Raw genomic sequence first — 23,935 nt, forward strand, 5'->3', positions numbered from 1 at the left:
CTCACAGGACTTCTGTATGTTAACAGGTGTTACCAGTGTGACCACCTAAAAGAAAGGAAATCTAAATTAAATCCATTCACAGGGGGCCTCAAACTTTTTGTTGAGGGACAAAATATTTAGTAGTCCTCAATAGAAGTAGATGTCTACCTGACCATCATGCATCTCGATGCAAAAACTATTTGAGAAAAAAACTCTTGATAGCTCTGCATGAAACTTGGAGTGCTGTCGAAGTAATTCAGCAGGTCGGGGATCATAGGTACGCTCTTAGCCATTTGTTTACATTCTCCTGATGTCTTTAGCATCTGTGGATTGCTTTTAGCTCCTCAAGGAATTCGGGTTCTTGAGGCCTCCTCTCATATGTACCATATGTGGCTTTTTTTTCCTGGGTTGAACAAGGTCACTCTCTGGGTTCCTGATGCCTGGATTCTTTGCAAGTGTTGAGTCTGGGAAAGGATTTCTTTCCTTTTAACTGCAGGAATATCCTCAGCTGAGGGAGCCATACTGTACTTATGCAAAATACAGATGAGTTCCTGAGTCATCCTCTTGTGTGAAGCCTGTCAATATTCTTGTCGACCGTCCTCTGCATTATAGTAACTTGCAGTGGAATTAGATAATGGTACAACCCCAATGGCAGCCATTACAAGGGGGATAAAGGCAGCACTCACCTTTCCAATGACTAATAGTAGGTAAGTCTGCATTGTTGTGTAGCGCTACCTTTTCTTTTTTTCCCTAAAAATATAATAATTTAATTATTCTTCATCTAGGCCCGAGGCTTGACAGTACACCTTGAAAAAAATGAAATTGGATGGCATTATAGGGTGAAATTTGGTAGTTTAGCCTTTCAGTAGCTGGGAACCTTGGTGACAACCCATGTAGGTTCTGTAATGGCAGCCATATCGTCATCCAGCATTGCTTAGGTAGAAGATGACTTCTCTGATCCACAACAGTCTAATGAACCTCTAATGACCTCTTGAGGCATGGACTCTCCAAGACTCTGGAAGAGTCCCAGCATTGACTTTTTCAGTGATATTTGAGCTGCAGTAGGTCTTCTGTGGGATTAAACCAGACAGACCAGCCCTTGCTCCCATGTGCATCAATGAGCCTTGGGCACCCATAACGCCTTTGCTGGTTCACACTTGTCCTTCCTTATACCACTTTAGGTAGGTACTAACCACTGCATACTGGAAACTCCCCACAAGACCTACCATTTCGGAGATGCTCTGACCCAGTTATCTTGCCATCACAATTTGGCCCTTGTTAAAATTGCTCAGGTCCTTACACTTGCCCATTTTTCTGCTTTGAACACTAACTTCCAGAACTGACTGTTCACTTTTGCCTATTATATCCCACCCCTTTTAGAGGAAGCATTGTCAGAGAATTGATTTTGAATGGTTGGTACGTCTTGCTAAATATACACCAGCTGTAACATTAAAGTGAATGGCCAACCGTGTAATGCCAGGTCTGCCAGAGTGGGCTCAGCTGTTGCAGAGCCATAATGAAGCGTAAGGAAGAGAAATCCACCCCGCCCCTTATTCCCCAAATTACCTTGCTCTACTATCCCTTTAAATAGCGCCTGTAAAGCGGTAAACATTGATCTCATGCATTAGGCGCGTCTGGGATTTTTATTAAGAAAATGTTCACCAATTTTATTTCCCAAACTTATGTAAATTCTTCTTTTTAAGTAAGACAGAATGCAATTAATAACTCATAAAATTGTTAATTGGCGTATGTTCAGACGACCTCGGATTTGCGTGTTATTTAATCCGCCTGACACACAGCAGAGTTGTTTGGCACTTTCCATGTTTTGATGGTTGGAGCTGTGATGCAGCTGGGACTAATTGGGTATCCGCTCTCTGATGCAGAGTACCAGCGACCAGCATCATTACCAATATGTTTCCTATTACTCCAGTTCTCTGAGGACATTTATCATAGGAATGCATTGAACCCTTCAGTGTGCGCTCACTTCTTGCTGCTATGTACAGGCCTCATAGTTATTTTACAAATCACTCATCCATATTAGTGGATAAATATGTGAACTCTACCTAACATTAAGGCATCTGACAGTAAGCAGGAATCTGGTAGGGGTTTTGCTCTATGGTAGAAATTTTGGGGGGCATCACCTGCTGATTATATTTAAAGCCCTCTCCGTTGGTAATTCATGGTGTATGTTGCCTATATACAATGTAATTGCCAGGGCTGTGGAAATGGTAAGCCAAACCTCTGACGACTCAATTTTTCCAGCCTTCTTCATATATGACTCATATTTGTTAGTGCTTTTACTGTATTAAAATGGTAACATTCGGCTTTTCATCACAATTATGATAAAATTATCAAGCTACATTCTAGTTAATAATGCTTTCAGTAAGTAGGGGCTTAGATGACTAGAACATATATGTATAGGACATTTCAGAACTTCCTAAATTGCTAAGAAAGAAAATATGTAACAAATTCTGCAGTAAATTATTTATAAAATATATGTATTGTTATAAGTGGAGCTTGTACATTTCTACCAACTTCACCGAAATGGGACTCTGACTCCCCGACTCTGACTCCCCGACTCTGACTCCCCGACTCTGACTCCCCGACTCTGACTCCCCGACTCTGACTCCCCGACTCTGACTCCCCGACTCTGACTCCCCGACTCTGACTCCCCGACTCTGACTCCCCAGCCTTGGTAATTGCCCATTTTGTAGTTTGAATTAGAGACTGTCTATTTTCACAAGCAGATATGTAGCTTGGCAGATGTGTGTATGCAGCTCCCATGCAGACCTGTCCTACATTCAGTTCAGTAGAATCGTGCTGGGTTCTGTTTTGCTACTGTAATATGCATACTGTGTGAAACGTGAGATATTTTGATACTGCTGGAACTAAGATGATCCGGTACAGTGATTCAGTGGGTAGCATCTTATTGTCTTGCAGCATGGAGGTCTGGAGTTTGAATCTCACCAAGGACAACAACTGCAGTTTTTATGCTCTGCCTGTGTCTGCATGGGTTTCTTCCCGGTACCCCCAGTTTCTTAGTGTGTGTTTAAAGAGTAATTGCACTTTTTCCAAACTTGACACATTAGAAGTATTAGAATACCTAGTGCTGAGACCCCCGCTGACCTCCGAAACTGAGGGAGGGTGGTTGCAGCACTGTGCCCCCTTGGCTGTCTTCGCTGCCTGTCAGCTCCCCTTGTCAGCCGAAGACGGACAAATAGAAAATGCCTGTAGACCTCAATGCCTCCATCTTCAGCTGTTGAGTGTAGCCAGCAAGAAACAGTTGATGGAGAACAGTCTCCTTATTTCATCGATTAGTGAAGATCTCAGAAGCAAGACACACCCTCACCCCTATCCCCCGCCCCCACTAATCAAAACTTTTGACATGTCAAGGTTGTAAAAATTGCAGTTACTCTTTAAATGGGGATAGAGACAGGTGTGAATGCTGATAATCGCTGTACAGGGCTGTGCAGTATGTTGGCGCTATATAAAAGCAACAGGAAAATAAATGACTCTTCCATGTTTTGTCCTTTCAGGATTCTGGATTTGACAGCTTTGAAAGTGGAAGAGGGGAGACCAATCGTAGTATCCTGCTATCCCCCCACAATCGTGGCACAGGAAAGTAAGTGGCATGGCAAAATTATTTCAGATTTTTTGATGCAGCAGTAATGCTTTCTGCAGCCCGATCACTTTGTTTGGCTATTCTTGTAAAATCCTATTCAGAAGTCGCTAGCACTATTTTGATAGGCACAGTGGAATTCATGAAAATGCAAAAACACAAGTAAACCGGGAGGTGTATAAACTTGGGTGTCCCTAACAAACCATTAAATGCTTCAGAATTTGAGCCACTACTCGGTGGTTTTCTATGTTGTAAGAAGTAAGTTATGAATTTATCTAGACTAATGCTCTATTTACTGCTGTAAAAGGCTTAATCATCGTATAATGTAGAGTACTGCAACTGTATAATATATGCTGTTTCATTTCACGACCTTTGATCGGCTTGCTGTCAGTGAATAGAAACCTTCATTTTTACATCAATAGTCTGGAAACCTACAGCTGAGAGATACTATTGTATCTAGACTAGTCCATTTTCCCCTCTGTGAACTAAATTTATCGTTCAAAAAAACCGAACAAATGTTAAACGATAACGGTTCGGTCTAAACATGGACAACGATGATCGTTCACTTATCACTGGTCCATTTTATGCAGCATAAAAATCCTGGTTGGCTCGTTCACTTATTTGGTAAACCGCGCTCGCTTAGTTCTTCTCACTCTCTTAAACAGCGAATGTGAAAGACTGAACGGTTCTAGTTTAAATGAGTCAACAATGTGACTGCCTGTGTAAACGGGCTGCACGAGAGCGAACGAGCTAGCGGTGATGTGATTCGCTCATTCAAACAAGAATAGACTCGTCTCGAAGAACCTATAGGCCTCTTTCACATGACTGTATGCTTTTTTTACGGTTGCCATATGCGTCGTAAAATCGCATGAATGAAGAATTGATACGGTCGAGTCCCGATCTCTAGTCACGTATTTTTTGCCGTTTACACGAGCGGCTGCTGTGTATATGTAAAAAAATACGCTGCAGCACGAAAGTCCCTCGATTGGCAGAAGTCCTTGGAATAGAGCCAGTTGTTGTATTTTCCCTCCCACTCCCTTTTTTTCTGCTTCCATAGAAGTCTGGAACTTCCAGTATATCTTTTGTAACGTGGTGTATAAAATCTACAACCGGAAACGGTTGCGCAGTTTTTTGTTGTTTTTTTTCCCCTTGACTCCGTTAAATAGGGACGTATTTATGTTCTTGTGAATAAGGCCTTAGGCTGCACATTAGCACATTGCAGTTAAGATGCTTGCATCACATTAGAAAAAAAACACATCGTAAAGCTGCGTGAGGTTAATACAGTTGCGTTAATTTGCTTTTTTTTTTTAATTTATTTATTTTCAAAATTGAACAGAACACAGCTGAAAACCATAGAAACCACATGCATTTTTTTTCAATTGTGTTAATTGACTGCAGTGTATTTTTGGAAATCTGGTTGAGAAATGCAACATGTAAACGCAGCCTTACAGAGTTCATATGTGTTTCCAGGTTTGTCGCTGCCCTCTTGAATGTTGTGCACAAGCAGTATGCCATGCTGAAACAAGCCAACCTGCAGACCCCAGAAATGGATGCTGAGCTACAAGCACTCAAGGTGTTGACCCATGGCGATCCGGAAGTCGCTGGCACACTGCAGACTGATGAGGAGCAAAAAGTCAATTTAGATGAAGAAAGCAGTAAGGGCCTCCGAGAAGATGACTGTCAGCTGCCAACAGTGAAGGGTGAGTTGGGTAAAGGCAGGGGCATGACTATAGGAGATGCGGTTGCACCCGGGCCCAGGAGCCTTAGGCCTCATGTCCACGGGGAAAATCAGATCCGCTGCGGATTTGTAACACTGATTTGGGCTGCGGATGCACTGTAATTGTCTTTTATTTTTCATGCGGGAGATCAATTGAGCGTGATCCGCACTAAAATGGAGCATGTCCATTTTTTTTCATGGTCCAGAAATTTTTTAATTACCATCCGCGGGTATTTATGTACCCGCGGGTGGTCAATGCATTCCTATGGGGCGCGGATCCGCGTGCGGGAAAAACGCTGCGGATTTTAATTCTTGTTTTTCCCGTGGACATGAGGCCTTAGGGGGCCCATAAGGGCCTCTCTTCTCCATATATGGAGCCCAGTACTATGAATAAAGCATTATAGTTGGGGGGCCCTGTTACAGGTTTTGCATTGGGGCCCCAAATCTTCAGGTTACGCTTCTGTGTGGAGGAAAAGTGGAGTTGGGATACCAGGGAGATGGATGGATATATATGTATGGTTATCCATACAATGAGTTTCTAGATGATTGATATATGTAGGGAAGTAACTGCAACTATTCCCAGGGTATCCATAGATTTCCAGTAGTGTGTGCTGAATGGTGTAGGACTGTTAACTCCACAGCTTCACTCTTCACAGTCATTTCATCCCATTTAAAGTTTGACTTTAGGTTTAGCGCTCCATTTGCAGTGATGGCTGGAGAGCTGTAAACCCATCACTGTGCCTCCCCTGGAACATAACCAAGCTCTATGGCCCGTATAGGTTTAGGTCGGGATGAACTCAGACATTTGCAATAAGGTATTTTGAAATAATTCTTCATCTGTATTTATTACAGCAGACTAAAATGCCAGAAGCTGCAGCTGAGGAACTGGATTGAGACGCTGCTCTCCAGGCTTTTTATGTATTTACTAATAATTTCCACTAATTTTACATTAAAGTTCAGGTCCCCTATGGGGACTTTTAAAAAAAAAAAAAGAAAGAAAAAGTGTAAAAATAAGTAAATATCTTTTGTAAGAACAGTGCTCGGAAGACCAGTCTATCGAAGTTCAATGTTGAGCACAGTTTTACAGTAGGAGAAACGAAAAAAAAACAACCGCTGAAGATGTGTACCCCAAATGGTATAAATCACCCCTGGGCAACCGCTACATCCAAATGGCATTCTCTAATGCTTGTGAAAACAATCCTTTGTAAGGCTTCATGTCCACGGGGAAAATAAGAATTAAAATCCGCAGCGGATTTTAACTCTTCTCCCGCGCGCGGATCCGCACCCCATAGGGATGCATTGACCACCTGCGGGTAGATAAATACCCGCGGATCGTCAATAAAAGTGATTTAAAAAAAAATGGAGCATGAAAAAATCTGGACCATGCTCCATTTTCATGCGGGTCTCCCGCGGGGACGGCTCCCGCGGGCTTCCATTGAAGCCTATGGAAGCCGTCCGGATCCGCGGGAGACCTAAAATAGGAATTTAAAAGCATTTACTCACCCGCAGCGGGCCGGAAAGGTCTTCTCTTCCTCACGGCCGCATCTCCCTTGCTTCGGCTCGGCGGATGTGCCCGGCGCATGCGCGTGGCACGTCGACGTGCCGCCGGCGTGACGAATTCATCCGCCGGCCGAAGAAAGAAGATCCGGCCGCGACGCAGAGAAGAAACGGAGCGGATGGGAGGTGAGTTTATTGTCATTTATTCTTATTTTCAGCGCTCATGTCCGTGGGGCAGGAGGGACCCGCTACGGATTCTACATGTAGAATCCGTAGCGGGCCCGATTTTCCCCGTGGACATGAGGCCTAAAACTTTCTAAATCCACGTAGTGGAGAGCCGCAGAACCAATCACCAAAGACCAGATTGGTTCCCGGGATGAACAATAGAAAAATACAGAAAAGAAGGTACTGCACTCTTGTCCGGGGATTACATAAGAAAAAAGTTATTCTATACTACCGGTAAGCTTAATAAATGGCTGACAGGACCCTGAAACGCGTTGCCCAACACACTTGTACTATATTCCTGCTTTGTACAAGTTTTTTTTTTTTTTTTTTTTAATCCAATAAATTTACATACTTCACCACCTGATCTGGAGTCCCCTCCAACATACTGTACCTTCCAATTTGGATTTGGAAATTCTTTGAAATCCTGGATGACATCCTGGTTCTACGAACATCAAGGCTACGCAATCCTTTTGGGGGGTCTACTTGGAGGGGACCCTCATACAAGTAAGTGATTGGAATCTGCACCTTGAAGTCACCTTGATTTGTACTTTTTAAAGAGTGAGGTATCTTCTTTTCCGTATTTTTCAAAAACTGAGTAAAAGTAAAGTTTTTCTTTTTAGTTTTTTTTTTTTTGCAATTGGAAAACAAAGGAGAAAAAAAATTATATATATTTTTGTTTGTTTGTTTGGTTTTTTTGTTTTTTTTGTTTTTTTTTTTAAAGATAAAAACAATAAAAAAAAAAGCATGTTTGGTATTGCTGCCTCCATAAAACTCAAAGTAACGTATTATTCATCCACACAGTGAATGTCGTCAGGAAAAATAATAAGACTAATGACAGAATAGTGCATTGCTAGTCACAACAGTTCTAAGAAGAAATTTTATTAAGAGGCAATCAAAAAATTCACACGAACTCCAAAATGCTACCAGTAGAAATTACAGGACGTCCCGCATAAAACAAGCCTACACAAGTATATCGACTGAAAAATAAAAGATTATGGCTGTTGGGAGATGGCAGCAGAAAATATCTTTTGGGGAAAAAAAATTAAAAGTAGTAAAACTCTAAAAATCTGATAGCATCATAATCTTACTATCCCACAGAATAAAGTTATCATATTTTTGCTGCAACGTGTATACCATTGAAAAAAAGACCCGGGCGGGCCCCAAGATGCCGGTATTGTGTTTTTGGTTTTCTTCAGTTCTCCGGCAAATTGTGGTACAATAAATTTGTACCATTGTAAAATACAACATGTGCCACAAAAAACAAGTCCTTATATAAACGTAAAAATAAAAAATTTATGATTTATTTTTTTGAAAGTGAGGAGAAAAAACAAATATGGGGCGGGTGTAAAGGGGTTTTGTCATTACAAAAAAAAAAATTCTATACTTCCAGGCAGTCTTCTTACCGCATCTTCTCCTGACTCCTGCAGTCCCCCAGGTCACCTCAAGCTGGCCAGATCCTCTTCCTCCGGTGGCGAAGTGTCCATTCCTCGCATTCTTCTTCCTGACGGGCAATGTACGCAGTCACTAGTGACGTAACGTTCACAGCCTAGCAGGGAGTACCGAGCTATTGCAGAGATTATGCATGCGCGCTGTCTCGCTGCAGTAGATCAGCATTCTTCCTAGGCAGTGTACGCTATGTAACTAGTGACTGAGTACACTGCCCGGCAGGAAAAGGAATGCGAGGAATGGACACATCATAACATTAAGAAGATCCAGCCGGCTGGAGGTGAAGTGACCTGGGGGGAGACTGGAGAAGATCAGCCGGGAAAAGATGCAATAAGGAGTTTACCTAGGAAGGAATAAGTAGGTATTGATTTTATTTTTTTTGACAGAGCCCATTTAAGGGGTTAAAGGGGTTATCTAATATTTGAAAAGCATTTGCTGCTTCCTTCCAAGAACAGTGCCACACCTGTCCACCAGTTATGTGATATTGTAGTTCAACTCTATCAACTTCAGCGGCGCCGAGTTAATTTACCAAACACAATCCATGGATAAGTAAAGTATTGCACTATTTTTGGAAGAAAGTAGCCATTTTTTAATTCTGGATATTTCCTTTTTTTTCTTTTTTTTTTTGTTTCATGTTGTGTTTTATATATTTCAGATGAGCCACTTGTCCAGGCATCTCCTCCCAAGAAAAGGCAGCCAGTGAAGCGCAACCGCTGGGTGCTTCTTCCAGATACCAGCCCATCCCTCCATAGCCCAATGGTGCCTTTGAAAAGAAGACGACTAGCGGATACCCCTTCTAAATCCAGCCAACTGGCGGATACCCCTTCTAAATCCAGCCAAGTCCTTCCCAGCACCCCAGAAGTTCAGGTCAAAAGACCAAGAAAATCCTCCATCCCCAGCCGACCAAACCTACGATCAAGTGCAAATAGGTTTCCTCAGAAAGCCACTGACCTCCCTGGTGCCAGTCAGCCTAAACAGTCTCTCTCTATACCAAAGCACATTACACAAACCATGCCAAGCATACTCTCTCAGACCGTCACCAAAGCCCGGGTACCTCTGAGAACGTCTGCCCTCCAGAACAGTGCCAGTGCACGATCCCTTAATGTCAGAGACATGAACACCACATTTGACATATCTGAAGAAGGTTGGATCATGTCTGAAGTGGACAAAACCGTGGTTTTTGGACCCTCTGATTTTCTTGGCTTTGAAAATGTTGGTGTGCCGGTGATTGACTGCAATTTTGTGAAAAGGTTGGTAACTGGTGACCAAATAAAATATTTGGGTAATGGTCAGAGGTTGGATATCTCATTTAATGTTGTTGTGACTATTAAAAGCCCGCTCAAGCGGAAACACATTTTTTTTTTTCATGCCTGCCCCCCTCACCTGATTGCCTGTCACACTCTGGAAATCTCCTCTGTGTATTCTAGCCACTTCCCTACTTGTCTGATGCTTGTCAGGCACCATCCTGAGTGATTTTTTTTTTCTTATACTTTCAATCAATCCCATGATGCATCAGCCCAGCCTTAGTTAAGGCTATACCATTTTGCCTGCAGTTTAATTATCGTTACCTACTATAATGCCCTAAATAAGCTACAGTCATAAGTATACTGTCACGAGGATGAGCTGTGATCTCCGTTATTATAACTGTGTGATCATCATGAGTAACTGACAAGAATGACAGTCCCCTGCAGGCAGTTGCAGTTGTATACTTTTTTTAAATCTCACACAGAGTGAAACATTGACTAGAAAGTGAATACATAACCCCAAGTAAATCTGAGCTAATCAGAACTGGGATCACATGACCATCTGAGGGGAAAAAGGCTGGGGGATTCAGACAGAAATAACTAAGTAAATTACACTAGCCCATATGTACTGGGGGGTAGCTAGATAATAAAAGAGCGGCCCTTTTAATATTTCAATATCTAAGCTATTTTGGTGATTTTCTTCTGTGGATGTGTAAAGGTGCCTTTAGATTAGGGCATGTTCATACCTGCATTAGGGTTCTGTCAAGGCTTTCGCTTCTCTGTTCTGTTTTTGGAGCAAATTGATAGAATTAACCACTTTGTGACTACCCCCTGTAAATTTACGTCGCTGCTGCCTGGGCTCTATGCAGCACCGATATAAATGTTAAGTTTACCATTTTTGATGCAATTTTGCTGCTGATTTCACCATTTCAAATGTGATGTCTGCTGCGGATCCACATCGGCATACACCACTGGTGCAGAATTTGACTCCCCTTTGGTGCAGATTTTCCGCATCTTGCTTTAATTTATTACATCAACTAATGTAATTATCAATGCCATGTATATAAATTAAAAAAATTATAAAATAAAGGAGCTTTCCAAGATATTTGTTTTACATAAAAATACAGCTCCCTCTGCCATACAATACCAAAAGGGCATCTGCTCCCCGTGTCCCACGCTGCCGCTCGTTCCTGCTCCCATTGTTTGTATACAGGCTGCAGGCCCACCTGGTGTACGTAATGTCTCGGGCGCTCAATCACTGAGCTCTGTCATTGGCTGCAGCACCTGTGACGTCCCATAAACAGACTGGGGAAGCCTGTAAGGCTGGGTTCCCACTGGGTGGACTTTCTGCACGGCAATTCCCGGGATAAAGCAGCAAAATGCTAATCTGCTAAATTAGTACAACATATATGTACATTCTTGACATGGCGCAGTTGAGAAAACAAAAAAAAAAGACAATTGTTAAGAATTTTCCTCAATTCTAGTGTTTTTTAGTAAATATACGCAAATTGTATCAGTCTACTTTTACCATCTAACTAAAGTACAATATGTGGCAACAAACAATGTCAGGATTACTTGGATGTGTAAAACTTTTACAGAGTTCTCTCTTAAAGTGACCTGTACCAGATAAACATGTTTGGTCTTGAAGGCGTTAAAATGGAATTAAATGTTTCCCGTTTTTTTTCCCCCCATGGATTTCAATGGATTTTCAAAAAAAAAACTGTTCAGTCCAGAGGATACCTGATTATCAGACGTTTACCAGATTGTGACTTGACTTCCACCTTATGTGTTGTGTGCTGTAGATCTGTGGCCCTCTGGACATTCTTGCGTGCTCACAAGGGCTGCACATTTTGGAGGTCTCCAGTACGTAGGGGTTAACTGATACTTTACGCTGTAAAAAAAAAAAAAGTTTAAAAATGTGGGTCTCTTTCACCCGCAGCTCCGATATTCCTGTGTTCACCACAAATGGACTTTCAGTAAAGGGTCCCAAGTCTACTTCATGTGCTTCAAGTAAAAAGAGGAGAAGGCGGTCGATGAGGTGAGTACTGTCTGCTAACCATTTACATCTGCTCACTGGCAATATTCTTGGGTGGCCTGAAACGGTGATTAATGATGGCTCTCGTATATACATGACCATGGATAGTAGTACAGTATTCTTGTAGTAGAGAAATACAACCTGTAAATAGACAGTGATTTTTATCTCGACTGGGAATTCAGAAACCTCAAATGCTATCGGATGTGTCAGTAACTTGTGTCATCCTTGTCTTCAACTTTACACTGACCTCAATGTCTTTTCTCCACCAGTACATCTTCCTCACGTGTGGGCAGTGGAACAGTCAGTCAAAGCCGTATTGGCAGGTTACAGTTCAGCACAAGAAGGCCAGTACAACAGCCGCCAACTATAGCAGGTTTGTTTTCTGATTTGAAGACTATCGTATATCAGCTTGGTGATCAAAAGGTCATGCTTGCCTTCAGTGATATAGCTATAGGGGGAGCACAGTTGCAAATGGGCCTCAAAGCCATAAGGGGGGCCTTAGGCCCCCCTTGCCACACTAGTAAATGTGACTGCTGTGTTTTTACTTTTTCACTTGCCTCACATCCTTCATGGGGGCTTTATTACTTAGTGAGAGGCAATAGGGCAGCACTATTACTTTGTGAGGGGCACAAAGGGCACTATCACGAAGGCAGAAAGGGAACATTGTGTGTGTCGGGGGGGGGGGGGGGGGGTTGGCACTATAACGTTTAGGCACTAAGGGGGCCTATTACTTTGCAGGGGACGAAATGGGGAATTTTTACTACGTAGAAGTATAACGAGGCATTATTTTGTGGGTGCAATAAGGACATTGGTACTGAGAAGGCCACAGGTAGCAGAATAATGAGTTTGTGTGCAGAGACTAACTAAAAGAATGTCTGGAAGATATTTTAATAGAAGTCTGGACTCGCATACTGCAAAAAAAGTGTACAACACCAATGTGAGACATCGCCTGTTATCACTGGAGGTACCTGCACTGTAATCACTATCACTGTGTAAAGCTGCTATCTAACAATTATATGGTAACTACATTATTTAGTACCATTGCATACTTGCTGCGTGCTCTGCCTGTGTCTCCCGTGGGCGGCACACCGCGAATTTGGCCACGTGAGCCACTCTTGAAATAATTTCCTCATGTATCTTTTTAAACACACAATTTTGAACCTATTGTAGATTTTTAAGAAAAATATTATTTATTATAAGGTGTTTTGTTTTTTTACCTCCCTCACTACTATTAGTATATCTAAATGTACCCTAAATTTGCCACTCAGGCCCTTGCCTCATTTGATCTCACTTCTGCGCTATTTAGTTACATATGCAACTATTCTAATTCCAAGTTCTTCCCACAGAAAGAAGATCCGTCAGCCCAAGGGGACAAAATCCTAAGAAGACAGGAAAAGGGACTGTGGCGTTTGGACGGTCATTAGGAGGCATGCCAACGACTCGATTAATGCAGCTCTCAGCAACCAGAACATGAAGACTTTGTTGTTCATATGCTCACAAGATTGCTTACCTCATATGATCCATTAATCTCTGCCTTCTAGTAAGAACTTTTATTCTGCAGAACAGACTTTCAAGCACTTGGAAACTTTACATAGGTTAGAGGAGTGTCTCTTGTTAAATATTCCGCCAACATATATTGCTTAGAGAAGGTGTTCATCACCATATGTTGGCTGAGCTATCAATACATTCCTGAATGGGTAAACCTTCCAGCCAAACCTGAATCCTATTGTAAGTGGGAATGGGTTCATTGCAGACCACTTGTGGAAGAGTTTTAACATTTTTATTTGGTGTAAACTGGATTTAGAAAGTGATATTAAAGCGACCCTCCGGGTCTGGACAAACAGAGATGGCCACACGGCTCCTTTAACTACCTGATACACACTACATTAGTATGTATCAGTAGTCTAAGATGCTACATGCTGATGTGATTGGCCAGCATTGCTCACATGGACAGCACTAGTTAATCAAAGCAGCTGTAGTGTCTTACACACAGTGCAATAGTATGCAACATTAGTGGGATAGTTGGTCAGAGCCGTATTGCCAGGTTACAGTTCAGCACAAAGCCAGTACAACCGCCACCAAGTATAGCAGGTTTTGTTTGAAGATTACCATATACCAGCTTGGTGATCAAAAAGTCATACTTGCCTTCAGTGATCTAGCTATAGGGAGTGCCGTTACGTATGGGCCTTGAAGCCAGGGGGGCCTTTAGGCCCCCCTTGCCACACTAGTAAATGTGACTGCTGTGTTTTTACTTTTTCACTTGGCTCACATCCTCCATGAGGACTATATTACTTTGTGAGAAGCACTAAGGCAGCACTATTACTTTGTGAGGCGTGCAAAAAAGGGCACTATAACTGTGGGGCACTGGGAGGACATTGTTGCTTTGTGGAGGGCATTAAGGGAACATTATTAATGGAGGTTCACTATAGCTTCTAAGTATTATGGGGACATATTAGATTGTGGAATTTTACTATGTGGAAATAAAGAGGGTATTAGTTTGTGGATGCAATAAGGAAACTATTACTGTAAGGGGGGGTCACTGAGAAATACAAAGGTATCAGAATAATTAGTCTGTGTGTAGATACTAACTAAAAAATGCTGGAAGAAATTTTCATAGCAGCCTGGGCCCATATACAGAGAAGCTGGCGCAGTCATGTTTGTCCGGGCCTGGAGAGTCTCTTTAAATGTTGTGGCGTATAGTGGTTTAATCACATCAGGGATATGCCACACAGTGGCACAAAACCACAGTAAATCCCCAAAGTAGTGCGTGTTTTGTCACAGATTTTGGACTGAAATGTTGATTTCACTCACAAGGGATGAAATCTCTGCTGAAAATCTGCACAGTAAATTGATGTATTGCAGATTTAAAATCTCCCCTGCAGGTTAGTTTTGTGTCAGACCTTTACCACAGCAAGCGGATGATAAATCTCATCCACTTTGCTGCTGCTTTGATTCCTGCTAATTCTTCATGTGGAAATTCCACAGCATTTACTAGGCAAAATCGGACATGAATTTGCTACATAATCTATGGCAGAAGTCAAAGATCTGAGGCTCATCCTCTGATCTCTGCCATAGATTTGGATTTTTTAAAAAGCCACAAAATGTGCAGGTGGATTTAGCACCACTAAATGGGATAAATCTGCATGTAGCCACCCAATGTGGTAAACCAGAGCTTATAAATACTAGACCAAAAAATAGCCTGACAATCACCAATGTGATTCTAGGGGTCGTCTTCCTAAAACAGGATGTGAACCTTAGTCCGGCTAATCCCGCCCCCATAGCTCACTCGCCTATGTGTTAGCCTAATGTTTGAACCACACATTCTGCTCTGATCACATGATTCTGGTTTAATTTATAGAAAATGTTCATGATTATGATATGTAATCTAAAGATAAATGGTCATTTCTCCCTAAAACACCATCTGAAAGACAGTTGTTGGAGGCAAGCTATTGTGTGGTCCTTGCCCAGTACTACAGTCTGGCACAGATTTGGTTGCCTGCCTTGACAAGCAGGCTAAAATAAGTCTTTTACTGCTGCAAAGGTGACTGTCCTGCCTACCACAGTGTTCTGAGAAGCCTGGACCAAGTTCTGAGAAAGCCTTATTGGAAAGCATTACTCAATCCTGTTATACTAAGTAGAGTTGAGCGAACATACTCTGGCAAGCTTGATGCTCCTTCGAGTATTAGCGTACTCGATGGTGCTCGTTACTTGAATGAGCATCAAGCCGTGTTCGACCCCACCCAGTGTTTGGCTCCTCCCCGCGCGTCAATGGAAAATTTTTTGTCTGGCAGGGTGGGAGGGAAAAAAAGCTCGGCACCCGGCGTCCCACATACAAAAGTGCTCAAGTCTCCCATTGTAGTCAATGGGGTTCATTACTCAAGTGAAGCTCTCGAATTTTACGAAAAGCTCAACTCGAATAACGCAGACTCTAGCATTTGGGTGCTCGCTCATCTCTAATACTAAGGTGTCAAAATCCTTTACATCAGAACGTGGTTGGGGGCTTCAATGTGCTAGAAGTGCTCGGCCTAGTAGTAACTTAGAGAAAACTAGTGCCCAAAAAAGGAAAGGTGTTACCTGTAGCAGCTCTTCATAAATGCAGGCTTTTACATTTTTGCATATGATTTCAAACATGAACCTGGTGTATTTTAATAGAACGATTTACATTTCGATTATTTATTTACAATTTTATACTTTTATTCCGAATGAATTTTATTAAGGTGGGGAGACAACTAGAGATGAGCGAGCATACTCGCTAAGGACAATTACTCGATCGAGCATTGTCCTTAGCAAGTACCTGCCCGCTCGGAAGAAAAGATTCGGCTGCCGGCGCGGGTGAGAGGTGAGTTGCGGCAGTGCGCAGGGGGGAGAGAGGTAGAGAGATCTCCCCTCCGTTCCTCCCCGCCGCCAGCAGCCGAACCTTTTCTTTCGAGCGGGCAGGTACTCGGTAAGGACAATGCTCGATCGAGTAATTGCCTTTAGCGAGTATGCTCGCTCATCTCTAGAAATAACCTTATTCCATAGCGGGCATTTTTACTGTTGATAACTGTTGGCACTACCCAGTGAATAAGGATAAACTCTCTATATATCTATTCTTGCATTTTAAACCCATTTTAAATGAGAATACTAGTTCACCTGATACAAAGTTTTTAAAGAAGTCGTCAACCTATTTATTAGGATAATTTTTAAATAATGGGCTTTCTCTTTTTTTTCCATATCCTTAAGTAACTATCCATCCTTGAACATAATTTTGTACATTTTTTTTTTTTTTTATATTGTATATTCTGTCCAAAATTCTTTGCTGATTAATTCCTTAAAGGGGTTGTCCCATGAAATTAAGTAGCTGGTGGCCTGACGACTATGATCCCCACCAATTCCGAGAACGGGGATATGGAGTGTCCCACAATTAATGCAGCAGTCGCACTACTCACACAAGTTTAAAGGGGTTGTCCCGCGCCGAAACGTTTTTTTTTTGTTTTTTTTTCATGAAGCATCGGTTATCCCTGTTCTTGGGATAAGTGGGGTTGTGACCACCAATCAGATATTTATCCCCCCTCCTGTACAGAGGGCTAACTCCAACAAACAACTCATCAAACATAATTGTGCCTGTTTTGTGGCTAGGGGACAACGTAAAGGCGTACTTGAGTTTTTATAAAATTTTCAAAAGTAGCCCAGGTCTTCATTGCCGCTGCTATCTGTACCCAGTTTGCGCTCTATCAATTCAGTTTTCCAAGTAGACATTCCTGTTTTTCTACTACCTGCAATCCACTTACAGGTGGGGAGGGGACTGCGTCCTAACCCAGTTATTCTTCCAGTACTGTACTGGCCTGTTGGGAGTGACCGACCCGATTAAAAAAAAAAAAATAATAATAATTGTGAATCGGGACTCCCGATTCCAACTTCTATAGAAGTAAAAATCGGGTTCTCTAATTTGGCCTCCTTGAACAATAGTGGAGATGGTGATGTTGGCCCAGTGGTTAGTATTGCTGCCTTGCAGTGGTGGGGTCCCAGGTTCAAACCTATAACTGCAGTACTATAAGGAAGCAGTGCTAAGCTAACCCACCTGTCCTTCCTGCTCAAGGCAAAAAGCCAATATTTGGTGATTTAAGCCGAAAATCAGATTGGGTGATTCGACTTAGCAAAAAAAAAATAGCTGTGACTTCCTCTCCCACACTTTCCATGCTGCCTTGCATAGCCCTTCTCCGAAAAGCTGCAAGGCAACATCTGAATGCCTGCCCCTCTGTTGCATGTAATAACTAGCTATTCAATCATGTTCCTGTTACCAGAGAAGCTAAATGTCTAATAGGCAATGAATTGCAAAAGTGGTGTCAGCCACTTCAGCCTTGATCTTTAGTGGTAAAAACAAATATGCAAGTATACTACAAGGTTGCTGATACACACAAAGGCTGTTAGAGATTGGAGCCCAATGTGCCTGATGCCAGGCTCCAAATGACTTATATAGACATATAAAACAACATTCTGGTTGCCTGCAGCCAAGGGGACCTAAATGACCGCTGTGCTTTTGGTAAACCTTCCATAAATCAATAGTGCAGATAAATATGAGAAAGTTTTTAATATATCTCATCAGAGAAAGTTTTTTCACTGCTTATGAGGCTTCTTTCCGCCTCCCCTTTCTCCCTCCTAATGTGTTCACTCACTTTGAAAAACCTTTTATAAGGTCCATCTTGATAGATAAAATGGATTAAAAGCTCACTGATAGACTTCTATGGGCAGTATATAATTTCATCTATGGGGACTGGAGCCAAGTGAGAAAGAAGCAGAGAGACGTGCAGGCATGTTGCTGCAACTAATAGTAAGTGGTTTACGCTCTGACAACAACAACCTGAAGTGCTGCTAACAACATTGTAAAGACTAGCAATAAATCCATACCAGAGTGGCAGCTTGACAGCCAACACATCTTTCCCTCAGACTGGATTCATCACTTTACTAAAAATGTATTTGGGTAGAGAACCTCCTTATAAAGAACAGAAATGCTTAAAATACTAGAATTCCTGCTAATTTTATTTTTTATTTTTGTATTTCCAAGAGGTATAGCTGTATCCTCATTACTAATTCATATAGTTCTGGCATATAAACTGTACAGACAATCTACTCTTTCTAGAAAGTTACAGCTTGCAGCAGTTCTTTCCACTGTTACTAGTCCACCATAGGCCATAATAGCCATAGCTTCAGGCCGCTAACTAGAGGCGATTCTGAGTCTTGTAAGCAGCTGTCATAACCATTTCTCTCCAATGACCTGACCAAATAAAAACCTAATTGTTTACCTGTGTAACTACTCTGACAGACGTTTGTTTTGGTGTCTACATGACTGACGAGAGATGTGTGTATATTAGATTGTCTTCTTCCCACCATTGGTTCACCATTGTCTCATGCTACACTTGCTCCAAATCCTTTTGTGTAATGTCCTAGGACTTTAATTGGTCCTGTGCTATGTTGTACCTGTAAATATGTAATAGAATTTGTAGATGCCATAGTTTTTACAAATGTTCCTTCAATGTATACCTGAGTGCTGTGTTTTACCTGTGACTTGCGTGATTGGATACATGCTGTTCGTATTTTACAATATTTAGTGCAATTTCTGTCCATTCTATTCCCTGCAGACCACGCAAGGTGCTAAGATGAATCGTGGTGATCTGTCGCTGTGCATAGTTTACATTTTTTATGTAGATTAAAGTATTTTAATATCTTCTGTACCAAAACATAAATGAAGTTGCAGGCCAAAAGCCACTAAGATGAAAACCTGTCCTTTCCTGATATTTGTCTGTTCCTGTGTCATTATGGAGAATTTATGGGGATTGCAATCTTCAGATACATTAATGTTCCTGCGTATGCACAGCTAACTTCCACTATTCATGCCAGGTTGCATATAAGGAGAGAAATAATAATTAGAAGCCCCTGGGTTCCAATGCCAAGTATGTAACAGGACCCTGCACCCACCATGTATCATTTAGGGCTTATTCACACAGGGGTAAGCGCATTTCAGTTGCGTAAATAAGCAGCATAATAATGTGACTGAAATATGCATATTCCCTGTGTATTGCTTGGAGTTTTTTGTGCATGCGTATTTACGTTTTAAAAAAAGTAATACAAGAATGCCCTCATTGATTTCAATGGTTAATTGGCTTTAAAGTACGGTGTAAATATGCATGTGAATATACCCATAGAAATCAATGGCTTTTATTCACTGTTACATCTGTACAAATACGCTGTATATTTACACCCATGTGAATGGGCCCTCATAATACTGATGTGTTCTCAGATACCAGATGGGACTTGCCATCATCAGACACCAAGGTCCAGGTCCTGCCTGCTATTCCTGCACCCATTACAGCCATGACTGGGTTATCACTTGGCTCCAGTACTTGATGCTAAGGGGGGCCCACAACACTGCTTAATTAAAGCATGCGGATTTGTTTTGCGGACCTTCCAGAAAACAAATCGCAGCGTGCTCTATTTTGCTGAGGATCCTGCATGGACAGCTTCCATTCCGTGGGAAAGCAGATTAAAATATATAATCTCCTCTGCACATGTGCGGCGGCGTATCCGCAAGGGAGAAAATGAAGACCCGGACAGGTAAGTAGAGAATCCGCAGTGTCCTAAGCCGTGGGCAGGGTCGGATTCCGCTGAGGAATCCGATCCACCTGTGGACATGAGGCCTTACTGTCATGGGGGGCAACGCAAGGCACTAGTACAGTGATAGAACCAGAGAATGGGCATTATTTCTTTTTATGGTGGCAGTAAGGGTGGTATAATTAGTTATTGGGGCAGAAAGCGGTCATTATTTCTGGGGACAGAAAAAAGGGGCATTATTAATTATGGAGGCAGCATAACTGATAGTGCACCACACACAGTTTTTGCCCATAAAAGAAGTAATTGGGCTCCACACAGGAAGCTCCATCTGGGGCACTATGGAATGTGTAGAACAAAGAGAGGGTGATGGAATAGCAAGGAGTCAAGGATTTCAGTGTGTCAGATTCTGCAGAGACAAGATATGGCTGGGAAAAGTCAGTGTAACGGTCTCAGTCTGGTTAGAGAGGAAAAGGGAGAGTGTGACAAATCAGAAGACACCACCTGTGAACAGTGGAGGTAACTGCACTGTAATCACTATCACTATGTAGAGTCATTATCTGCCTTTTTTTCATGCAGTTATACAGGGTGGTCCAAAAGTGTGGAGACAACTCAATAAATGGGAAGTGCTGATTGCAAATACCACCCTGTGTGTGGTATGTTGCTAAGGTAAAGGTGGAAAATCTGTGTGGCAGTGTCCAACATGCCCATTGTGAAAGCCACGTTCTTGGAACCAAGGGCTAATGCTGTAAACCTCTCTGCCTTGGGCTCCTTTTAACCATATGCAATCGTTTTAGAGGAAAATGTCTATACATACAGATATATAACCTACAAAAACACACCAGAGTGCATATTTTATTTTGTAGTGCTGATCCGTATCTACAGCTACCACCATCCCGGGAGCTACACTACATCCAGGGGGGTCTGAGAGCCATATAGGCATCAAGACTAGAGATGAGCGAGCATACTCGCTAAGGACAATTGCTCAATCGAGCATTGCCCTTAGCGAGTATCTCCCCGCTCGGAAGAAAAGGTTCGGCTGCCGGCGCGGGTGACAGGTGAGTTGCGGGGGGGAAGAGAGAGAGAGAGAGATCTCCCCGCTCCCTCCCCCGCCGCTCCCTGCCAGCAGCCGAATCTTTGCTCCCGAGCGGGCAGGTACTCGCTAAGGGCAATGCTTGATCGAGCAATTGCCCTTAGCGAATATGCTCGCTCATCTCTAATCAAGACCATTAGTTTAACACTGCTGACCAGAAAACCTGTATGGGTCCTATGATACATAATTATTTTTTGAACATTTTTATATATGAATATGAAAACCATCCGTTTTTTGTTTTGCTAAAGTTTGGTGGCTCACAGCATGCTAATTGGTATTTTCATGATGCAGCAGTCATGGAGGGGATAGCATCAAGATCAAAAGAGCTAGATCTGTTCTATTGTTATCATTTTGTTTTTTTATGATACCATATGGGTGCATTTTTGTGTCCGTATTAAAGCAACCCTCTGGTCCTGGACGAAGATGGCTGAATCACTAATCGGACTACTTACTAATATACTATATGCATCAGGTAGTCTAATAATACCAAGTGAATGTTCACCTACCAAGCTTGGTACTGCAGTCCAGGTTAAGCCCCCTTGGTGCAAGCACCAAGTCATGCCTGACTCCTTGGGGGATGGCACATCATGACATTTTTTTTGGCAGACTGTTTTTGTGGGGGTTGTCATTGCCTTCCCCCCCAGCAACTGGGGGTACCAATCTCAGAAAGATGGAAGGCTGAATCACCCTTGAGCCAGCTACTTGAACCATGTGGGGATTGAACCTGCATGTCATGAGTGAGAGCGTTCCTGCTGCCCTAACACTCTGTGCCACACAGGGCTCAGCTGAGCTTTCTGCAAAAATCAGCTTGGTACATGGACATGATCAGCAGAGGTCCTGGCGGAAGAAACCCCTTGATCTACTATTATTGGCCTATCCTACACATTAGGCCACCAATAGTTTACAACTGGAAAGCCCTTTAAGTGAATAAAAGCTAAGCTCTGATTGGTTGATTCTTTAAAAGGTCTGGAGCAGTCCGGTATAGATGGCTGCTGCTGGATAAATGACTTTTTGAGTCCTGAAGGTCATGGATGACATCTCCCTACCCTTGCTTTCTAAACTAAACACACTGTATTGTGAGAGTATTAAAGGGTGCGGGACTTGTGGTACGTTTTATTTTCACCCTGCAATCATTTATTGCATGGTAAATATGGTTTTGATACATGAGGCCCTATGGGCACAAGTTATACCATAAAGAAAGAACATTGAGATATTTGTATCGTATTTTCTCTCGCATATGCAATTTGTATGTGTTTTGTTTTATTACACAGCACTAATTATAGACTGCACGGATATTCATCTGAAGCATGGGTAATGGAAAAAATGGAATGGAAATCCTTTCAGATGTCACAGAACAATGTGTAACTTATTTCCCTTTATTTAATGCTAATGTTCTGGTTGGAAAATTGATTTTATGACTGCAGGTATCAAACTGTTCTGGAGCATAAGAGACCCACATGTGGTTTGGTTCGGCTATAGCCTCCTATGCTGCGGCGATGACGATGAACGTAAAATAATGCCATCTGGGTTCTTGGCTTACCACCTGTCTATCTCATGAACCGCCACATATTCATAACACAAGTGTGATTTCTGCTTTATCAAAGCCATGCTGAAAAGGCTTGGTATGTGTGGGGTTGTTAAATGACGGTGCATGTTGCTATACTTTTTCCGTAAATCGAGCCCCTTCCTCCTTAACGCAAAACAGATGTGAGTGATTTTTTACTATAAAAAGTTTTAAAACAAAATCAAATTGTTTGGAGGTTTCGTGGGCCTCGTTTTTACGGTGTCTTTGTTCCCAGCCCTCGCTTATTGCTTTATTGGGGGATGTTCTGCCTGAGTTAATATCTCGGAATCTTGCACATGTAGCGTTACCACAAGAATTATATTATATTACTCTTGCTTGAGGTTTGGAGTTTTCCTAAATAACACCTATCAACAATTACTGTACTGGATTTTTTATTTTATAGCTTTTCTTTCAAGGCTAAGATTGATGGAGGAGATAGAATAATCAATGGGGCAGAATAGTCAATAAGCAATATTCAATGAGCAAGTCATATATTATTTTTTTTATGTTCCTTGCTAAGACTGGTGATCAGGGGTGCAGAGGTAGCAGTTGCTACTGGGCCCTGGAGCCTTAGGAGGCCTAAAGGCCCCTCTATCATAAGAGAAAAGGGCAGTATTATAAATAGCACATGAATTGTTGGGGGGCCATGTTACAGATTTTACATTAGGACCCCCTATATTTAGCCTCTGCCTAATTTTCTAAGGTTGTAGCAATAATCTGGCATGCTAGTGTTGCATCAATGGGCTTCTTAAAAGACCCATCGATGGAGATGATAGTTGTGGGAGGGCCCACGGGCTTTTAGCTTCACCTCTGCTGGCGACTGTTAGTATTGTAGTCTCTTTACAAAACTAAAGGAATTTAACAATTCTGGTTGGAATAAATATTTGCCACAAGGTAGGTCAGATATGACTTATGGTACTTTTATATGGGCTGATTGGGCCCAAGCATTCCTCATAACAGTTGTTCGCCAAAGAATTGGGCCATGTAAAGGGTTAAACTGCTGACGAATGTGCAAAAGCTTGTTCGTTGGCTGATCAGCTCGTTCATGTGAGCATAAAAATGCTTGCTGCTTAGTTATACATCTTCCCATGTGAACAGGGAGATATACAGCGGGCCTATGGGGACAAACGATCACATTAGCAATTGTTCATTCTCATAAACCAATGCTTGGCCCATATTAAAAAAAATAAATTAAACGTGCCAATCAACACGTGGGTCAATTGTCACTCACTACAGTAGGCTGAGATCTCTGCCAGTATTAAAAAAGCATTACTATATAGGGCAGTGGTAGGCAATTTGCAACCCAGGGAGTGCATGTGATGCTTTGATGCTCCCCTGGGGTCCCTTGCTCTGTTCTTTCATCTGCGTAGTGTACAACATATACCGTTTGCAGTGGACATAACTGTGACAGGCCATGGGGCTCCTATGTTG

The 23,935-nt window shown here is 42.2% G+C and overlaps 1 protein-coding gene across 1 annotated transcript in view; it reads left to right on the forward strand.

Moving 5' to 3' along the window:
• Positions 1-16,016, forward strand: part of KIF18B (kinesin family member 18B) — a 59,450-nt gene extending 43,434 nt beyond the window's left edge. The window contains exons 11-16 of the mRNA XM_066607908.1: positions 3,516-3,601; positions 5,069-5,298; positions 9,139-9,733; positions 11,667-11,765; positions 12,032-12,135; positions 13,109-16,016. Coding sequence (XP_066464005.1) covers positions 3,516-3,601; positions 5,069-5,298; positions 9,139-9,733; positions 11,667-11,765; positions 12,032-12,135; positions 13,109-13,236 — 1,242 coding nt within the window. The 3' untranslated portion in view covers positions 13,237-16,016. The remainder of the gene's footprint in view (positions 1-3,515; positions 3,602-5,068; positions 5,299-9,138; positions 9,734-11,666; positions 11,766-12,031; positions 12,136-13,108) is intronic.
• Positions 16,017-23,935: the final 7,919 nt, after the last annotated feature.

This window comes from Eleutherodactylus coqui, chromosome 6 (assembly GCF_035609145.1).
Source record: "Eleutherodactylus coqui strain aEleCoq1 chromosome 6, aEleCoq1.hap1, whole genome shotgun sequence".
NCBI classification, from domain to species: Eukaryota; Metazoa; Chordata; class Amphibia; order Anura; family Eleutherodactylidae; genus Eleutherodactylus; species Eleutherodactylus coqui.